Here is a 21,609-nt window from a genome sequence, read left to right as displayed (position 1 = left end):
TGTTCGTGAGTTTGGCGTTGTTTAATACAATTAGATTGGACTTTTCTGTTTGGATGAATGGGCTGTCTATGGGAAGTTGCACCTAGTTAGCACCTTGCTGGCACCTTGCTGGCAAGATGGCAGCGGTCTGAATATCGTCAATTGACAATGAAAGGAAAATTGACGTCATATATAGACGAGCAAATTGGCTAACCAAACACATACATTCAGTTCTCATCTTACATGATCATGGTGATTTTTTAAAACATTGTATCATGTTAGTTGACAAATTAATTAATGAAGAAGTATATTAATTTTGTCTCTCTTTATAGATGTCGTAATAGACATGGAGATTAAATTGTTTAACTCCACCTGCGTACACATTTTTAACACTCATTTTCCATTTTTGTTTTAATAGCTCGGCATTTCTGCATGGAGCTCCATCACTTTAATGCGTGCAGCAATAACATTTGTAATTTTAGAACTGAAATTATCCCAGCAGCTCAGTGACTGAGCCCTAAGAGAGGGTGGCTGTGGAAGAGAAAGTCTAAATATTTTCAAATAAAGCAAACTACAACCTTAGACATTTTCAGACGCCCAGAGATTATTAAGATTAGAGTGTGTCCTTTTTCATGTGTGGAAATCCTTTGAGGAAATCACATGTTGAGTTAATTTATTGTGATCAAGAACACAGATCTTTCGTCCCTCTGTCCTGGGGTTTTACTGCATGGATGTTAAAGCCACCTACATACAGTCAAAGTCAATACAGATTTCAGCAAAGTCATCACAATAATGTTGCACAGTATTTCGGTGGCCTGTAGATATAAGAACGAGAGGAGGAATAAATTAAAGACCCACGTATTAAATGACCTAAAATGTCCATCTGCTTGCTTTGGAGGGAATTTGTCATATATTGGAAACAATATCACAACTCTCCACTTTCTCTGATATCATTGATAAAACTTAAGTTGGAAGGTGCTTCAATAATAATAAAAAGTCACACTCATGTAAAGTGAGGGGCACAGAGAGGGCAGTATGTATATCAGCCCGACGACATCTGATCTTATGTTGATTGATGATTTGGCTGCCAATACATTACAAAACCGGTTATTTTAATTAGGCTCTAAACAAATATTAAAAGTCCATAGACTTGGCTGGCTAAAAAACATCTAACCACAAGAAACAAAAACATAACATCAATTGTGGTTGATAATAAAAAATCACACCCGTGTGAATTGAGTGGTGCAAGGTCTTATATAGCCTCTGGTAACCATGCTCACCTGTGCACGGACACATACACAGGTACACGGACACGTACACAGGTACACAAACATACAGACATAGCTGGTTGTTGGAGTGGTTTGCACCACTAAAAAAAATCATTGATGATGGATGATCAAAAATTATTGATTGATGGATTTGGCTTTCAAAGACCAGACATTTAATAAACCGAGATTCAGTATTAAGTATTTTCTGTTTGGGACAGGTTGTGGCTAACATGAAATTAATGTTACATTTGATATATTAGCAGAACTGGTTGAGTGCTTCGGATTCCCAATTATATTACAGATCAAAATAGCCATTAAGGAGTCTAACTATGGGTCCTGACTTGTTCGGTGGAAGATCAGCATTTTGCTCAGCACCCTGGATAGCTCTGGATCCAACTGACATATCACTTATCTGCTGTATTGTGTAACCAATTGGCTGGATGTGCTGCACTTATAACAACGAACGGGGAGACGGAAATATTCTGGAGATGGAGATGGGGGAGGTGGAGCACTTCTTGACTGACAATTTTGAGGCAATGTTGGTAATGGTGGAGCCTCATGTGCCTTGATTTGTCTTCTTGTCTCCTGTCTTTGGTGGAGGGGGTCGATGGGCAAAACAGCGAGTAAAGCATGTTAGAGGTAAACAATCCTATCCAATTATAGTTTGTTGGACTGAAGTCCATCTGTCTGAAACAGATGATAAATAAAAAAAATAAAAAATAAAAAAAACATAAAATGCACTGAAACGCTATACAGTTGAAAGCCTTTCAAGAATCAGTGCAGATGTTACACTCCCCAGGGGTGAGTAGACGGATTATATTTTATAATAATTTGCAGGTCAACCTGAATAAACAGGCTTAGTATTACAATGGACAATCCACTACGACTACTTCTACCACCTCTCTCTCTCTCTCTCTCTCTCTCTCTCTCTCACACTCGAACCTTTTGGTGTCAAGCATCCCCAAATTGAAATGTATTTGGCCACGGACCCCCATTTGAAAAAAAAAAAATGAAAGAAAAGAAAAAAGAACAAAGAAAGGTCATTTAAAAATAGATTATCTATATACAAGCTTGTATATCTGCTAGTTCTGAATAGCCATCATATAAAATATGGATAAAGTGCTTTAAATGATTTACCTTTTGCTCAGGATCCCTGTAACCCCCCCTTAACACTTAGGCCGCTAGCATTTATTGAAAAATTAGGATCTAATTCACGCCAGCATTTTTTTAATTTGAGCTCTTATTTTGAAAAGCCGCCATTTCCGCTCCACAAACAGTAGTCCTAAGTTAGGAGTTTTCACACAGCTGAGCGGGCCTTGTTTAGAATGTGAATCCAGGCCGGAGCTCCGGAGAGCTCTAGATCGTCAGCTCTGTGCCTTCAAAGAAACGCTGTTTTGACCAAAAATGCCATCTGGGACAAGGAATAGGAGATACAGGCAATTGAAAGAAATGGATAGAATGGATTCTTATGGCGACGACGATCTAAGATGGGCGATCCAGTGCTGTGCTAACAACACAGCTAGCTAACCGGCTAACGTGAGTAGCATTTTGGCTCGAGCAATCGAACGCGCTATAAAAGCTCAATTGCCGAAGGCCGTCGGCAATGGCGTTAAGCGTCAGTATCAAAATTAGGCTTCAATTGACTTTAATCGTCGGCAATGGCGCTAAGTGTTAAGGACCCCACTTTGAGAACTACTGAACTTAACAATCAATAAAATAAAGAAACATTTCCCAACTCTTTGCAGTACAACAGTCAATATACACCCTAAATCTACAACAGAATGGAACACTAGTAGTTTCCATTCTGTATTATATAAATAATAAGTTAAAAAACCCCATTATAGTATAACCCATTATCGTGTGTGTGTGTGTGTGTGTGTGTGTGTGTGTGTGTGTGTGTGTGTGTGTGTGTGTGTGTGTGTGTGTGTGTGCGTGCGTGCGTGTATATATATATATGCATTGTATACAATGATACAATTACAAAAAAAATTTAAAAAATAAAAATAAAATAAAGAAGTTTGTGATCATTAACACCATCCAATTAGAGTTAAGTTCCAAGCTGTTCCTTCACGGTAAATATATTAATGCAATTGCATCCCTATCCTATTTTAAGGCTACTTCTAATAGTGACAGGCTTCTTCCGTTTAGTTTAGTTTTCCTCCATGGGAAGTAGGCCAAATATCAAATTTGTGCGAATTATTTTAATGTAAAATATACAATTTGGCATGAAATGAGATGATTTCTGAATTATTTAAGCAACACAGAATAAGAAACTGATAAACTAATAAACATTCAGAGCAGCAAATACATCATCGCCTCAAAGTAAGGGACCTGGATATTGAACCACTTTGGTTCTCAATTATTTCTGGAGTTGCACATTCAACATAGCAAAAGCCTCCTTTTCATCTCTTTTCATGGATCTAGAGAGTCTATGAAATTTCAGTTCACTTCGGATGCGGTTCTATTATTTCTGGAGTTGGCCATTCCTGACCAAATCCAAATTTTCTCCAGCGTGTCCCGGTTTCTCCTTCCTCAATTTCCCCTCATCCACTAACCGCTGAGCATATCTGGTTCTCAGTAATTCCTGAGTGAGTTCAAGTTGATTCTGCAGTTGCCCATTCTTCTGAGCCAAAGCCGCCTTTTCTGACGCTATTCCCTGTCTCTCCAGGGCCCATTTCTCCTTTTCCATTAGCCAGTTATGCTGTTTGCTTCGAAGTTCTTCCTGGGTTACGTCCATTTGAGTTTGGAGTTGTCCATTTTTCTGATCAAAAGCTTCAATTTTCCCAGCTAGTTCATGTCTCTGCTTCTCCCATTCATCCTTATCCTTGCTAAATTTCAGGAACCAACGATTGTCTATGGTTTCCAGTTCTTCCCGGATATGAGCCAGTCGATTCTGTAGTTCGTCATTCTTTTTAGCCAAAGCATCCTTTTCATCAGCCAGTCCATGTCTTTCCTTCCCCCATTTATCCCCCTCCATTGACCAAAGAGCATTTATGTTTTCCAGTTCTTCTCGAGTGACAACCAGTTGTTTCTGGAGTTGTCCAGTCTTTTTCAGGTCATCCTGGGTGAGGTCTAGTTGCTTCTGCAATTGCCCATTCTTTTTGGTCAAAGCCTCATTTTCTCCAATAAGTCCCTGTATGTCCTTTCCCCATTTCACATTCTTTTTCAGTTCATCCTGGGTGAGGTCCAGTTGCTTCTGCAGCTGCCCATTCTTCTTGGCTAAAGCCTCATTTTCTCCAACAAGTCTCTGTATTTCATTCTTCCATTTCTCACTCTTTTTCAGTTCATCCTGGGTGAGGTTCAGGTAGTTCTGCAGTTGACCATTGTTCTTGGCCAAAGCCTCGTTTTCCCCAAAACGTAGCTTTATCTCCTTTCCCCATTTTTCGTGCTCCATTAAATAAAGTGCACTTTTTACTTTCAGTTCTTCTTGGGTAACATCCAATTGGTTCTGCAGTTTCCCATTCTTCTTGGCCAACGCCTCCTTTTCCTCAGATAATACCCGTCTCTCCTTCTCCCATTTCTCCTCGTCCATTAACCAAAGAGCATCTTTAGTTTTCAGTTCTTCCTGGGTGAGGTTCAATTGATTCTGAAGTTTCCCACTCATTTCAGCAAAAGCCTCCTTTTCTCCAGCTACTCCCTGTATTTCCTTGCCCCATTTATCCTTCTCCATTAACCAATGCACATCTTTAGTTTTCAATTCATCCTGGATGAGGTGAAGTTGGTTCTGCAGTTGCCAATTCTTCTTAGACAAAGCCTCATTTTCTACACTTAGTCCCTGTATATCCTTCACATATTTAATGTCTTTGGTTCTCAGTTCATCCTGGGTGAGATCCAGTTGGTTCTGAAGTTGCCCATTCATCTTATCCAAAACCTCCTTTTCTCCAGCTAGTCCCTGTCTCTCATTCTCCCAGTTATCCTCCTCCATTGACCAATGAGCATATTTGATTCTGAGTTCTTCCTGGGTGAGGTGAAGTAGGTTCTGGAGTTGCCCATTCTTTTTGGCTAAAGCCTCCTTTTCTTCAGCTTGTCTTTGTCTCTCCTTCCCCCATTTTGCCTCTTCCGATGACCAAAGACTATCTTTAGTTCTCAGTTCTTCCTGGGTGAGAACCAGTTGGTTCTGCAGTTTCCCATTCTTCTTGGCCAAAGCCTCCTTTTCTCCAGTGAGTACATGTCTCTCCTTCCCCCATTTCTCCTCCCCCACTAACCAAAGGGCATCTTTATTTCTCAAATCTTCCTGGGTGATATGCAGTTGGTTCTGCAGTTGCCAATTATTCTTAGCCAAATCCTCCTTTTCTGCTGCTATACCCTGTCTCTCCTTGCCCCATTTATCCTTCTCCATTAACACATTAATATCTTTAGTTCTCATTTCCTCATGGGTGAGGTCCAATTGCTTCATGAGTTGGCCATTCTTTTTAGATAAAACCTCATTTTGTCCACAAAGGACATGTATTTTCTTTCCCCATTTATCTTCCTCCATTTTCCAGGTAGACTCTTTTGTTCTCAACTCTTCCAGGGTGAGGTCATGTTGGTTCTGAAGTTGCACATACTTCTTAGTCAAAGCATCCCTTGCTTGTCTCTCCTTCCCCCATTTTCCCATATCCATTAAATGAAGATTATCTTTGGTTGTCAGTTCTTTCTGGGTGAGTTCCAGTTGGTTCTGCAGTTGTCCATTCTTCTTGGCCAAACCCTCTTTTTCTCCAGCTAGCCCTTGTCTCTCCTTCCCCAATTTATCCTGCTCCATTAAGTAAACAGTGTCTTTGGTTGACATTTCTTTCTGGGTGAGTTCCAGTTGGTTCTGCAGTTGACCATTCTTCTTGGCCAAAGCCATCATCTCTCCAGCCAGTCCCTGTCTCTCAGTCTCCCATTTCTCCTCCTCCGAAAACCAATGAGCATCTTTGGTTTTCAGTTCCTCTTGAGTGAGGTCTAGTTGCTTCTGGAGTTGCCCAATCTTCTTATTCAAAGCCTCCTTTTCTTCAACTTGTCTGTGCCTCTCATTCCCCCATTTTGCCCCTTCTGTTAACCAAAGAGCCTCTTTTGTTCGTAGTTTTTCCTGAGTGACCTCCAGTTGCTTCTGCAGTTGCTCATTCCTTTTTGACAAAGCCTTAATTTCATCAGCTTTTGCCTTTATCTCCCGACCCCATTTCTCATCCTCCATTAAGCACACAGCATTTTTAGTTCTGAGTTCTTCATGGATAAGATCCAGTTGATCCTGGAGTTGCTGGTTAATCTTGGCCAAAGCCTCATTATCCCCAAAATGTCTTTGCATCTCCTTCCCCCATTGCTCCTCCTCTATTTTCCAATTAGTCTTTTTGGATCTCATCTCTTCCTGGGTGATGTCCAGTTGGATCTGAAGTTGTTCATACTTCTTAGCCAAAGCCTCCCTTTCTCCAGAGAGTACATGTCTCTCCTTCCCCCATTTATCGTGCTCCATTACACAAAGAGCATCTTTGATTTTCAGTTCTTCCTGGGTGAGGTCCAGTTGGTTCTGCAGTTTCCCATTCTTCTTGGCCAAAGCCTCCTTTTCTCCAGAGAGTACCTGTCTCTCCTTCCCCCATTTCTCCTCCTCCATTAACCAAATAGAATCTTTGATTCTCAGTTCTTCTAGGGTAAGGTCCAGTTGATTCTGCAGCTGCCCATTCTTTTTAACAAATGCCTCCATTTCTCCTGCTATTCCCTGTTTCTCCCTCCCCCATTTTGCCTCCTCCATAAACCAATGAGCAATTTTGTTTCTGAGTTCTTCCTGTATGAGGGCCAGTTGTTTTTGCAATTGTCCAAACTGCTTAGCCAAAGCATCCTTTTCTCCAGCTAGTCTCTGTCTCTCCTTCTCCCATTTTCCTTCCTCCTTTAGCCAAAGAGCATCTTTGTTTCTCAATTCTTCCTGGTTGAGATCTAATTGGTTCTGCAGTTGTGCATTCTTCAGGGCCAATGTCCCCTTCTCTGCTGTTAGTCCCTGTCTCTCTTTTGCCCATTTCTCCTCCTCCATTAACAAAAGGGCCTCTTTGGTTCTCAGGTTTTCCTGGGTAAGGTTCAGCTCGTTCTTCAATTGCACAATTTGCTTAGCCAAAGCCTCCTTTTCCTCACCTAGTCTCTTTCTCTCCTTGCCCCATTTGTCATCCTCCATTAACCAAAGAGCATCTTTCGTTCTCAATTCTTCCTTGGTGAGGTCTAATTGGTTTTGCAGTTGCCCAATCTTCTCAGTCAAAACAGCTTCTTCTTTAGCTAGTGCATCTCTTTCCTTTCCCCATTTCTCCACCTCCACTAACCAAAGATCTTCTTTCTTTCTGAGTTCTCTTTGGGTGAGGTCAAGTTGGTTCTGCACGTGTACACTGTTGTTAGCCAAAGCATGTGTCTCTGCATCTAGTACCTGTCTCTCCTTCCCCCATTTATCCTCCTCCTTTAACCTAAGACAATCTTTCATTCTCAGTTCTTCCTGGGTGAGATCTATTTGCTTCTGCAGTTGCCCAATCGTCTTGATCAAATCCTCCTTTTCTCCAACGAGTCCTTGCCTCTCCTTCCCCCATTTCTCTTCCTCCATTAACCAAAGAGCATCTTTCTTCCTCAATGCTTCCTCTGTGAGGTCTAGTTGGCTCTGCAGTTCCCCAAACTTCTTGTCAAGTTCCTGTCTTTCCTCCCCCCATTTCTCTTTCTCCTTTAACCAAATATCATCTTTGGTTCTCTGTTCTTCCTGCATGAGGTTCAGTACGTTTTGAATTTGCCCATTCCTCTCAGCCAAAACCTCCTTATCTCTAGCTAATCCCCCTCTCTCCTTCCCCCATTTCTCCTCCTCCATTGACCAAGTATCTTCTTTTGTTTCAAGTTCATTTTGTGAGAGGTCAAGTTGGTTCAGCAGTTGTCCATTCTTCATAGCCAAAGCATCCTTCTCTGCAGATAGTCCCTGTCTCTCCTTCACCCATTTCTCCTCTGACATGAACAAAAGAGCATCTTTTGTTCTCAATTCTTCCTGGGTGAGGTCTAGGTGGTTCTGCAGTTGTCCATTATTTTTGACCAAAACATCCATTTCACCAGCTAGACCCTGTGTCTCCTTTCCCCAATTTGCCTCCTCCATTAACCAAAAAGCATCTTTGTTTTTCAGTTCTTCCTGTGCAATTTCCAGCTGTTTCTGCAGTTCACCATTATTTTCATCCAAAGCATCCCTTTCTTCAGTTAGATCCTGTCTTTCTGTCACCCATTTCTCCTCCTCCACCAAAAAATGGGAAATTTTAGTTCTCAGTTCTTCCTGGGTGAGGTTCATTTGGTTCTGCAGTTTCCCATTCTCCTTATCCAAAGCCTCTTTTTCCCCAGCTAGCCTGTGTCTCTCCTTCCCCCATTTTTCTGTCTCCAATGTCCAATAAGCATTGTTGGTTCTTACTTCTTCCTGTGTGAGGTCCAGTTGGTTCTGCAGTTGACCATTCTTCTCAGCCAAACATTCCTTTTCTCCAGCTAGTACCTTTCTCTCCTTTCCCCATTTTTCCTCCTTCCTTACCCACAAAGAATCTTTGATTCTCAGTTCTTCCTGGATGAGGTCCAATTGCTTCTGCAATTGCCCATTCTTCTTAGCTAAAGCCTCCTTTTCTCCAGCCAGTCCCTGTCTCTCCTTCCCCCATTTATCCTCCTCCATGAACCAAAAATCTTCTTTAGTTCTGAGTTCTTCCCGGGTGAGGTCAAGTTGGTGTTGCAGTTGCCCAATCTTCTTATCCAAAGCCTCCATTAGTTCAACTTGTCCCAGTCTCTCCACCCCCCATTTTTCGCCCTCTATTAATGAAATAGCACTTTTGGTTTTCACTTCTTCCTGGACGAGATCGAGTTGGTTCTGCAGTTGCTCGTTCTTCTTAAGCAAAGCCTCCATTTCCCCAGCTAGTCCCTCTCGCTCCTTCCCCCATTTATCTTCTTTCGTTTGAAATTCTTTCTGTGAGAGGTCAAGTTGGTTCTGCAGTTGTCCATTCTTCATAGCCAAATCCTCCTTCTCTGCAGCTAGTCCCTGTCTCTCCTTCAACCATTTCTCCTCCTCCATTAACAAACTAGCATCTTTGGCTCTCAATTCATCCTGAGTGACGTCCATTTGGTTCTGCAGTTGCTCATTCTTCTTAGCCAAAGAATCCTTTTCTACAATTAAGCCCTGCATGTCCTTTCCCCATTTTGCCTCCTTCCCTAACCAAAGAACATCTTTTTTACTCAGTTCTTCCCGGAGTAGGTCCAGTTGGTTCTGCAGTTGCCCATTCTTCTCATCCAAAGCATCCTTTTCTTCAAATTGTCCCTTTCTCTCCTTCCCCCATTTTGCCTCCTCCATCAACCAAAGAGTATTCTTGTTTCTCAATTCTTCCTGTGTGAGGTTCAGTTGATTCTGCAATTGCTCAATGTTTTTTGTCAAAGCCTCCATTTCTACAGCTAGTCTCTGTGTCTCCTTCCCCCATTTCTCCTCCTCCATGAGCCAACACGCATCTTTGGTTCTCAATTCCTCCTGGGTGAGGTCCAGTTTATTCTGCACTTGCTCATTCTTCTTAGCCAAAGTCTCCATTTCTCCAGTTAGTCCCTGTCTCTCCTTCCACCATTTCTCCTCCTCCCTTAACCAAAGATCAGTTTTGTTTCCGAGTTCTTTTTGGGTGAGATCCAATTGGTTTTGCAGTTGCCCATTCTTCTTGGCCAAAGCCTCCTTCTCTGCGGCAAGTCCCTGTCTCTCCTTAGCCCATTTTGACTCCTTCCTTAACCAAAGATTATCTTTGGTACTCCGTTCTTCCTGGTTGAGGTCCAATTGGTTCTGGGTGAGGTCCAATTGGTTCTGGAGTGTCCTATTCTTTGTTGCCAAGGCTTCCTTTTCCCCCGCTAGTCCTTGTGTCTCATTCTTCCATTTCTCCTCCTCCATTAACCAACGACTGTCTTTGGCTGTCTTTTCATCATGGTTGAGTTCAAGTTTGTACTGGAGTTTTCCATTCTTGTCAGCTAAAGCTTCCTTTTCTCCAGTCAGTGCGTGTCTGTCCTCCCCGAGTTGTCTATTTTCACTCATCATCTTCATGAGCTCCTTCTGACACACATGTTCCCTAGTTTTGCACTGGCCTTGCAACGCATCGATTTCCTTTCTCCATGTGTTGTCTTTCTCAGACAGATTATCTTTAAGATCCGTTATTTCTACCTCTTTATCATCCAATAGTTTTTGGATTTGTAGGAGTGTCTTTTCCATTGCCTGGAACTCATAATCGCGGAGAGTCTTGTCCATTGCCTGGCACTTGTAGTCTTTCAATATGCTCTCTTCTTCCATTACTTTAATCCTTTGCTCTGTGGGAAATAACTTTTCATCTGACACATGCAGCTCTTCAACCATTGTTGTTTTCTCAAAGCTTTGCTGCGGTGCAAGTATCTTTTCCCTGAGGTTCTCTGACAAGTGTTTCATAAAGATGGGATTTTTCTTATACATCTTTAAAATTTCCTGAAACTTATAATTGGCTGTTGTCTGGCCTGTCATCTGCTGTATCTCATCGCCTATAATCTATGTAGTTTTGCTTGTGTACTATGTAGCGTATCTTCTGCACCACAAAGTTAATTACGTATTATCAGTTATTATATAATAAAATACCTGTCAAAATATAAATTACAAATGTTATTGAATCTCAAATATATGTAGACCCATAATAATAGCTAATTTACAGTTTGTTCCGACATTAATTTACTAACAAACTTGTGTCATTATCTCAGAATGTGGTAGATATTTCAATTAAATGCTGATATTCTGTGGCACATGACGTAATAGATATAGCATAAACTGTTGCTCAAATATGGACTTCTGGGCAGCCTATATTCAGACTCCCAGCTACTCTGGGCAAACGTCCACCAGAAATCTAACTCAACTTCAACATAATGCCTTTGAAATTAAATTAATGCCATCAAATTAATTCCCCTCAACAAATCAGTTCAGAAACACTTGCCATTGAGACAACAATACAGGGTCTAATAATGGTGAGGCCAGTAAGCCACCTTACAACCTTAAGCAAAGTGTGTGTGTGTGTGTGTGTGTGTGTGTGTGTGTGTGTGTGTGTGTGTGTGTGCGTGCGTGCGTGCGTGCGTGCGTGCGTGCGTGCGTGCGTGCGTGCGTGCGTGCGTGCGTGAGTGAGTGAGTGAATGAATCTTTATTTTTGTGTCTTGCCGTAAAGACCCATCCCTTACGAGATTATAAGTCACCAAAAACATAAATAAACAATATCACATGTACTTCCAAGTTTCAACACAGAAACTGCACAAAAAAAAACAGAACTAAAAAACATTGCATGTATGCACCTGAGATGTCAGTGATGTATCCCAAGGTCATCTGTGTTTCGGGTCTGTCGAACATCATACCCCTCTCTCAGGCGACCCATCTGGGGTTGATCAAGTCCCGACTTACGTCCCAGTAGCTACCCTTGATCAATCCCATTAGGGCAAGACCAAGGCCACACAGTTCGTTGGAACTACTCCTGAACTATGCCGGGACTGGGAGGTACGTTTCTGGCACGTGGAAGGACTAGTTGAGTTGACTGAGTTAGGCAGGCTACTGCATTGAAAGGTCTCCCACTCAATGGCCTCACAACCCAGTCTCCGTTTCATACCATCAACACCAGTCTGTTTGTGAAGAAATGTACAGGTAGGGCAGTGTTGTAGTGCTCCGTTTAGAAGTGGGGGGATGCCCCATAAGACATTATAGACTGAACTAGCCCCCATAAGTGCATTTGTGTGCACGTGCCCAACGCGCACATACAGGTACACACTATTAAAGCATGCAGACATGTACAGCCTATCTAAAAACAGGGTTTATAATGCTTAATTTTAGTATCCATAAAAGTCCAAAAACATATTTATGGCAAAAATAAATATTTTAGATTTGAGAGAAGCGGGTGGCTCATGGATCAATGCGCTGGATACATTTGGTTCACCAATCTGAGCGCCCGCCCCGCCCCTCCCTGGTAGAAAACAGCGGAGAAAAACTGACGTCAAACAAATATCGAGCGACGCCCCTTTGCACTGTAGTTCACTCCCACTCCTAGACCAGGAAATGTGTCTCGTTCCCCCAGGCTTTCATTTTTGAGCCAAATGCAAATCATACTATAATTCAGTCAATGTGTGTCTGTCTGTCTGTCTGTCTGTCAGAAACACCGCCGTATCTCCTCACCACCTGCACCAATCGCTCCCACTTTTCACACAGGCATTGACCATAATAATATGGAGGTCTTAACGAAGCCCTTTTTCCAATTTAACAAATTATAAATGAATAATGAATTTATTAGTGAATTCAAAATGCGAAAACGCACCCAGGGCACAGTACCCCCCCGCGGCCACAAAGGGAAGGGGGGGGGGGGGGTGCAATATCTCACAACGGGTAAGGGCTAGTGAAAATAAAAGCGTGGGTACCCAGGCTAAGAGTCCAAAGATGCGTCAGTGCTGTCACTGTCATACGATAATTACAGACAGATGACATTATGCTGCGATGTTTCAAAGGCCGTCATCGCACACGGCTTTGGTTGTGTATTGTTGTCATGTTATTATTATAACTCAAGACAACATTAGGAACACAGTCAAACTTTATTATTCACTCTAAACTCTGAGAATGTACTCTTCTTCTGTGCTATGCAATTCTCTGTCTCCCAAAGCCCCATAGTCCACGGTTTCCCTCTGAGGCAGATAAGTACGATTAGAGTTGAATGAAGTGTATTCGGGTACAGAGGAATCTTGGCCAATGTGAATGCCAGGCAATTCACTCGTATTCAATTGTATTCGGGAACGGTTCGAATCAATCGGACCCAGTCTTATCCGCTCTTAGGTTCTCGACCACTTTCAATAGGCTGTTTCATCGTGAGTTTTCATATTTGCCAACACTTTGTCTGACCACGCCTCATTTTCACAAGGCCAAGAGAGTGGCCTTGTGGCTAGAGTGTCTGCCCTGCATGAGATTGGGATGTCAGGGTTCCAACCATAGAGTATATAAAAGGATAGAGACTGAACTGGCGCGAAGCTCCGCCCCCCCAGCTATTCATGTCAGTGGAAGTTGCGTTTTTGACCAAATGCGGAAGTGCAACCGAGCGCTCAATGTTAAAGCCCAGCTGCACAGGGTTTCCCGGTCATGAATACACGGGTCCGTCCCTCCTCCTACCACTAGGGCCCAGAGCTTCAACGTTGAATAGCCTCACTGGCCCCTTGGTTCCAACCCACACATTTTACCACATAGAAACAAGACTTGCTTGGGCACCTAGGCTGGTAATCCAGCCTGACAGCATGTCACAGGTTTGAGTCCCGATCCCAACGACCTTTGTTATGTGTCACATCGGATTTCTCTCCCCATTTCCTGTCAGTCTACTGTTCATCTATCAATAAAGGCAGAAAAAGCCCCCCAAAATAACTAGTTCAGTCTGTTCTGCTGTCCTCTCCCTCGTCATTTGCAGTCTTTAACTGCCATTTTACCACCTTTCAAAACAGAATGGTGGTGATCGATCTAACAAATAGACTCAGACTCCAACAAATAGAAGTCAGAAGTTCTGAATTCTATTTCCAAACAAATACAGGCTGTTAAAAAGTTATTGACAGGACCTGTACACTTCACAATGTCTACCAGTCTTTTAGCATTCCTTTGTGTGTGTGTGTGTGTGTGTGTGTGTGTGTGTGTGTGTGTGTGTGTGTGTGTGTGTGTGTGTGTGTGTGTGTGTGTGTGTGTGTGTGTGTGTGTGTGTGTGTGTGTGTGTGTGTGTTTGTGTGTGTGCGTGCGTGTGCGTGTGCATGTGCGTGCGTGTGTGCGCGTGTGTGCGTGAGACAAGTCAGTGTTTACTATGCCTATCCCTAACCTTAATCGTAGCCATAATCTCACAAAAATGTACCTGAACCTAACCTAACACTAAAAATAATTGCACCCATAATGAGATTCAAAACCACAATTTTAGGAACTGTTAGATAATAGTCGTAACAGTACACCACTGAGCTTGCTGCTCCATTGCCTTTCTGGTGGTTTTTGGAATGTGACCAATGATAGCACCTAGGAAAAGGAATATCGCCCACAGTCTACAGTTTAACCACATAAATCACCTAGAATCCCTATTGTTCTACCAACATTCAGTGAAAATGGCAGTTCATTGTGAGCTTGTTTCTGTTGCTTTCTGGCAAAAAGTTTTGGTGTAGACTCTAACCTGTAGAGGTAAAAATGGATGGGACAAACCCCTGAGGACCCTGGTCAACTAAGTATAACGTCCTTAAGTGGTTAAGGTCCTGGTGTGGTAGTGATGTTAAACTGTTAAATCAGAGGATCACTCTTACTTTAAAGTGAAGCAAGAAGTTCTGAGAGGGAACATAACTTGTGCCATTTAGCAGACACTCTTTCCCAGAGTGTGTTGCAGCAAAGGAGTCTCTCTCTCTCTCTCTCTCTCTCTCTCTCTCTCTCTCTCTCTCTCTCTCTCTCTCTCTCTCTCTTTCTTTCTCGAGGACACTTTGACCAGACATGGACGGTTTCGTCCTGTCAGGGACACCAACAGTTAAGGCTAGGTCTTTCTTCTTTCTTCCTTGTTAGGCTGACTGTAGCCCCAAAATGGATTGTCTTGTTATCTAATAAGACTTTGCTGCTGACACCTTAAAGGCATCTCATTATATATTGGGCTTTGCCTTTGTTGTAACAAAGTATTGCGTTAAATGCCAGCACTGTCTATACAGCTACAAACCTTTCAGCGAAGAGACTTTGGTTATATGGACGTCTAGTCGGTGGCATTTTTCCAAATGCCATAGACTTACAATTACCTGGGACACTGCACCATGAGCAAAGGAGAATCTGTGTATGGCACTTACTTGGCAATAACGTGTTTCTGATTCTTTTAAATTTTACTCCGATTTAGACGCACTTTCTTTTGCAGTGGTGCACAGTAACGAAGAAGTGCAATAAACTTGAGTACTCAACTCAAGTACATGACTTTCACCCTTCATTTCATAGACTGTACTTCTGTCTCCCTTCATTTCTGGGAATGGAAAAGGTGCGTTAGGAATTTCAAATACAGGTGTACAAGCAGATATATACGTACAAGCTCCCGAGTCTCAATGTGATGCGGATGCCATACAGTGTATACGCAGGACCACGGCCACATCACTGACTCAGACATAACCATAAACAATATGATATGCGGTTGACCAAAACCACATATCATATTGGCACTGCGTGAAAAGAGGGGTTAACGGGCAATTATGGGCACTAGATTTGCACGCAAACCTCAAGTCTAGCATGCATAATCGCCCGTAATGTACCATCCCCCCTGGGGTGACGGTACATTACGGGCGTTTACCCGAGTGTGTTGTTAAGTTTATCTGGAGTTTTCTGTCATATACGCAACCATATTCCATGGTTATGCGACGTGCGTGTGTGTTAAAAGTGTAGAAAGCAGAAAGGGAAGTTTCTCTGACAGCTATCGCATCTGATAGAAGACACTTGTATGTTTTTGAAATCATTGTGTCCTATACTTTTGTTCAACAAAGCCCATATATGTTTTACACATATAATTTCTCATTTACAGTTACTACCTGAAGAACAAATTATTCTACGTTCTAGGTACAGTATAGGTGAACTGCCTTCACACCATTAAAAAATAAAGCTCATACTTTATCACACCCCAAACAGGGCAGTAGGAGGATATCAAATAAAAAAAATCACACCCGTGTGAACTGAGTGGTGTAAGGTCTTATATAGACTGATCAGCTGTGGTCTGACGTAATGTCTGACGTAATGAAATCACACCCGTGTGAACTGGGTGACCATAGCAACCATGCTCATTTTTTGGTACGAACAGACACGTAAACTAACAAAGGTACAAACAGACACGTAAACTAACAAAGCCAGTTGTAGGAGTGGTTTACACCACTCAAAAAAACATGACCCCACACCTGTTTAGAGACACACTTAACGAGAACAACTAAAGAGAACCACTTCGTCTATAAAGAGATACAACTATTCACTTCAGTGAGTGAATAGAAGCGTGCCACATTGCCCATGCACCTCCCTGTCAGTGTGCCCAACACCCTGTGGCCTCCACCTGGCTCAGAGAGTCACTGAGGGAAGGACATGTGTTAAAGCCTCACAGGAGGGGGTCCGGCTATAGCCTCTCGCCCCAGGCAGGGGGGCTAGTGTAAACTATGGTCAACACATCACAGTAGTCACAGGCCTATGACCCTAACACTGACCTGGAGGTTAATAGAAACATGGCCAGGGTTTAATACCCTGCACTCAGACACAGTGAAAGGATAATCAGAGAGAAGAGAGCAGAGGATATCAGGTCAGCAAATATGAACAATTGTGCCAATTGTCCCGACCCAAACATGGATAAACTTGTTGTTTGATTAAACATAACGTACCACTGAAAAATAGTTTCCATAGCTTATTATTTTTCGTAGAGGAGCGCTGTGTGTACATCGCCATGCAAGCTCACAACGCGCCGTGTCTTCAACACGTTCTTTGAGCTTGGGGATCAGCTATTTTTAGGATGCGGAAATATGCAGGATGTGATACATTCAGAAATGTTTGCCTTCACAATAAAAGCATATCACCTTTCACAAGTTTAAAAGAGCTAGGGTCTTCATTTTTACATGGACCATATGACAAGACAGAAGAAGATTTTTTTAGGGTTAAGAGTTTAGACTTTTAAATCGAAAATCGAGTTTCAGAGAGCAGCAACAGCCCTACTGTCTGTGGTTCTATATGAGCTGTGACAATAATTTTGACAATAGCTCGCAGCAACTTATTGAAAAATAAATAAAAATGACAACTAAACTAGTTCATTTTTGGAACCATGAACTTTAGTTCAAAATGTTGAATTATGAACTATGAAATGAATTAGGCTAGTTAATGTTTTAATGTGTGAACTGAACTTTGAACTATAGTTCATGTAGACAGTTTCCCCAACACAGATGATATTATTAAACCTGATTAGTATACCTGCTGATTCCTAAGCAGGAAGTAATACAGATTACAGGAAGCAATCTAGATTGATTCTTAGATCATTTCTAATCTTTTTTTTTTTCCTTTGGCATATTTCTCTAAAAGGTTCATTTCAGCTTGACTTTAAAGATCTTAGGGAGGTGGAAATATCTCACCAACCCTATGTAGAGCCTTCCTACCCCAACTCCCCTGCTCCACCTTCCTGCCTCAGAGCCACCAATAAATTATGGATGCTTATTAGGAAAGGGTGATATTCAGCATCCAAAATAAACTCTGCGGCAGCCCATGAAAGACTCACAAACAAAAAGTGCCGACATTGGTTGAAAACGAGGAGGTGAATTAAGTTAAGTATGTCACCTCGGAGACCAGTGCCTCTACCTGGTAAACCCCGAACACAACCATATAGACCACTGACCCTAACCCTCTTGAGGGGACGCACACCGCTGCCGAGTGGAAGAACACCATTGTTTACAGCAGCGGTTTCCAACTTTTTCTGGATCAGGGCCCACTTGAAAACCTCTAAAGTGTTGGCAGCCGCGTGAAACAGCTTCCGTACCTGGCTAGCAAAGCGTCAAACTGCTGCAGAACAAGGCCTGATCAAAGCCTGTCACCAGGCTATCCTGTCAACTGGAACTTTACTGTGGATATGTCCCTCCATTCGGACTTTACTTTCTCTTTGGACCTGCCATGTGGATTTTTGTTTTGTTTTTTACCTGTAATAATAATAAGGGTAAAATAATAATAATAATAATAATAATAATAATAATAATCACTAAATATTTGCATACCAGGGCAATGAGGTGTATCTGCATGTACAGGAGCAGCGGGCACTACTGGGCTAAGAGTCTTGCTCAGGGACAGGGACACACATCAACACTGCTGGCCTGGCCTGAAATCGAACCTGGGACAACCAGGGCCTCTGCATGGCTCCCCTAAGCACTTGGATATGGTCGGCCCCCGAAACTATTATCTGAAATGATATGTTCTCCATATCTCATGACTATACACTCACACTCTTTACCTCTGACCTTCATCGACAAGCTGGATTCCCTATATGTTGTAGGCCTACCGTGGGCTAAATATAGTAGGCCTACATAAGCAAAGAGCAACATTTCTCATGACAGTGCATACACTGTCTACATATACAGAATGTGTTTTGGTATCAGTTACCCGGAACACATTTTTTTATTTATTTTACAAATAAGGAGCTGGGTGAAGGCCAAAACGTATAAGAATTTTCCTACCATTAAAGATGGAGTGCCATGATTTGTTTCCACCTCAGGTCTTATTGTTATATAAGGAGGAAGAATTATTTCAAAAAAAGTGTACAGTATTTGTTAAAATGTCGTTTTTATGTGGGCATGACCACCAGTTCATTAAGTATGCCTGGTTTGCCTGGTGGGTGGTGATCCACCTGAACTGAAGCCGCACCCACAGCTGTAGTTGTATGATAAAGGGGGAGAGGTTAGGGGAGGCGCTGATAGTGTGATGTCACTATATTACTGTTTTTTTCATTGGCACGTTTGACTCTCAAGGGTTCAGCCTCCAGGAAGAAACCCTAAATACAAAGGGAATACATCATTGCACATAAATAACTGTGTGTCTAATGAAGTACTGTCACCTCATAGACACATGAAAAACTGGAAAAATACAAAAATTGTGGCACTCCATCTTTAAAGAAACCCCCATAGAAAAGGCTATATGGAATGCAAAATCAGGATTATTTTCAGAATTATACTGTATACTACTATGAATGGTGAAATAAAACATAATTCCGAACAGCACAAACAGAAATGGGAAAACGATGTTGGATATCAATATACAAAAGAATGGGAAGATCTGTTACAGAGCTCACAGAAGACTCTGGTCAACAATAAACATAGACTTACACAATTCAAAATACTCCATTGTGTGTATTACACACCACAGAGGATGCATCGATTCAGCCCCAACACACCACCTACATGCCCATAATGCCGCAGAGATAATGGGGACCTCATACATATGTTTTGGAAGTGCACACACTTAAATAGCTTTTGGAATAATATCTACAAATATACATCCGAGATATTACAAAAAGAGGTGCCACCAGACCCCAGAATTTCAATACTGGGAGATGTTGAGATGCTCAAGGAATGACGAGAGGAAATCGATACTCTTAATAATGACAGCAGCAAAAAATGTATATATTAACCAATTGGAAAGCGATTCAACCGCCCACACTCAAACAATGGTGGAGAGAATTATTATCATACAGCACATCAGAAAAAGATATGTACAACGTTAAAGGGAAACCAATGGAATTTGACAGAATATGGGGGAACATTATTAATAATATAAGAAATATTGAGGGGGAGGTTACCATAACAAACTGACTATGATGAACTTGTAGATTGATCAACTGATAAACTCACGCATTAAGAAATTAATAAAATATTATTCTCTTGGTAGAGCTAGGGTATCGATTTCCTCTTGTGACCCAGGCCTAAAGCTGGCGTACAGGTGTGAAGGAAAAGGATGTATAAGAGTATATTCGAAGTCTATTCTGAAGCTGTCTTTTTCTTTATTCTTTATCTCTTTTTGCTATTGTGTAAATGTATGTACTCGTTGTTATCTTTTGTTGTTGCAGTTATTATTATTATTATTATTATTATTATTATTATTATTATTATTATTATTATTATTATTATTATTATTATTATTATTCTCTCCGTTCATGTGAAGAAACAGAGTATGCAGTGCACAAAGACATGACAGAGAAAGAGGACAATGATGTATTTGTATTTATGATGGGGGGGAGGTGTGGGGAAACGAAATGTTTTGTTTTTTAAAATGTTAAAAACCAATAAATATATATATATATATATATAAAAATCACACCCGTGTGAAGTGAGTGGTGCAACTCTGTGTGTGTGTGTGTGTGTGGGGGGGGGGGGGGGGGGGGGACCCGGAGATCCGGTTCCGAACCGGTTGAGAAATGACAGAGTTACCGTGTGGGGGTCCCTGTACTGTACTGTACTGTACTGTACTGTACTGTACTGTACTGTACTGTACTGTACTGTACTGTACTGTACTGTACTGTACTGTACTGGGACACCCAAAATCATCATATATGCAGTTAATATGTGCGTGTGTGTTTGTGTGTGTGTTAGGTTGCACACAGGTGGTGAAAAACAACCATGCTGTTTTCGTGCTCGGACGCACCCACGCACCCACCCTGCCAGCCAGCCAGCCAGCTACCCACACACATAGCTCCGTAAGGGAGTGGTTGCACCACTCAAAAATTAATGTGTTTTGAATGGCTGCCACATGTCCTCAGACATCGACACAGAAATATCAAAGCTGGGAGATTAGTTCATGTCTCTGCTTTGCAAAGGTAAGGGTCTCTACAGATACGCACACCATTGAGGGGGGTTATTTTTTGTACACGTCTGTATAGATTATTATTTTGTTAAGGAAGATCTATATCAAAAATGTAAAAAGGTTGTTACCATGCCAGACAGTTTTGCAGTTACACAATGCACAGCTGAGTTTCACACTTAGCAGACTTCAACACCACTGCTGAGATTCAACACAGTACAAACATGCACTATACTCGGCTACCCACTCTAGCTGTTTGCTCTTACAACAGCAATATCCACTCAATTATGTGAACTCGGTGCAATATTGAGTGGAACAGTGAACTACAGTCAGTAAATACTCACCCACTTCTATCTACTGCAGCACTTAAGACAGGCCCTTATAGACAATGTAAACCTGATAATATACACTGTTAAACACATATATGATTTCCTGGATTTCAATGTATTTATATCTATTATTTCTAAGATAGTGAACAACCCACTAGTAAATCCAAACTCTGTCAAATTAGCTGAATGGTGAAACTATTTGTGATTGTTAGTGTTCGTGCATGCGCGTATACCGTGTATGTTGTTTACACTTTCTATGGCCATGCACTGATTCTTACATTCCATAGAAAACCCATCTAGAGCTGGTTTTAAATGTATTTCACCACTGGTTTAATGAAAACACAAAGGGGAATCACTTACTGTAAAACAGACGTGTAATAAACAACACTGCAGCTGACGCAGCCGACATGCCTCAATATTATTAGGCTGTAATTATTTTCATAACTATTTTGTTGTGAACGTGTCAAACACACTTACCATAAACACCTTGACCCCGAACATAATGATGGATGATAGAAAATAACAAAATCCATAAAAGTTCCATGTTTCAACTCCTTTCTGTCATAACCTGGAGAGACACAGACAGAAAATAAATGCTTTGTTGTTCTGCACTGAAAACCTTTCAGTCTTTGTGTCCGTCTTCTCTGAACAACAATAACTTTTAAATAAAAGTACAGAATAACCAACCACATTGCTCCATTACCGGTATGGTCATTATGCGATTAATTTGGTCACTAATCACGGATTATTGTGA

General features: G+C 41.7%; 1 protein-coding gene across 1 annotated transcript in view; it reads right to left on the bottom strand.

Annotated features, from left to right (window-relative positions):
* Nucleotides 1-21,402, bottom strand: part of LOC306920046 (MAM domain-containing glycosylphosphatidylinositol anchor protein 1-like) — a gene marked incomplete at its 3' end in the record, with an annotated part of 214,033 nt that extends 192,631 nt beyond the window's left edge. Inside the window, exon 1 of the mRNA XM_079496653.1 lies at nt 21,333-21,402. Within this exon, the coding sequence (XP_079352779.1) occupies nt 21,333-21,399 (67 nt within the window). The 5' untranslated portion in view covers nt 21,400-21,402. The remainder of the gene's footprint in view (nt 1-21,332) is intronic.
* Between the last annotated feature and the right edge of the window lie 207 nt (nt 21,403-21,609).

The sequence above is a fragment of the Electrona antarctica genome (genome assembly GCF_951216825.1).
Source record: "Electrona antarctica genome assembly, chromosome: 3".
Lineage (NCBI taxonomy): Eukaryota > Metazoa > Chordata > Actinopteri > Myctophiformes > Myctophidae > Electrona > Electrona antarctica.
Note: the sequence above shows the minus strand (reverse complement) of the source record. Positions and strands in the feature narration are given on the sequence as shown.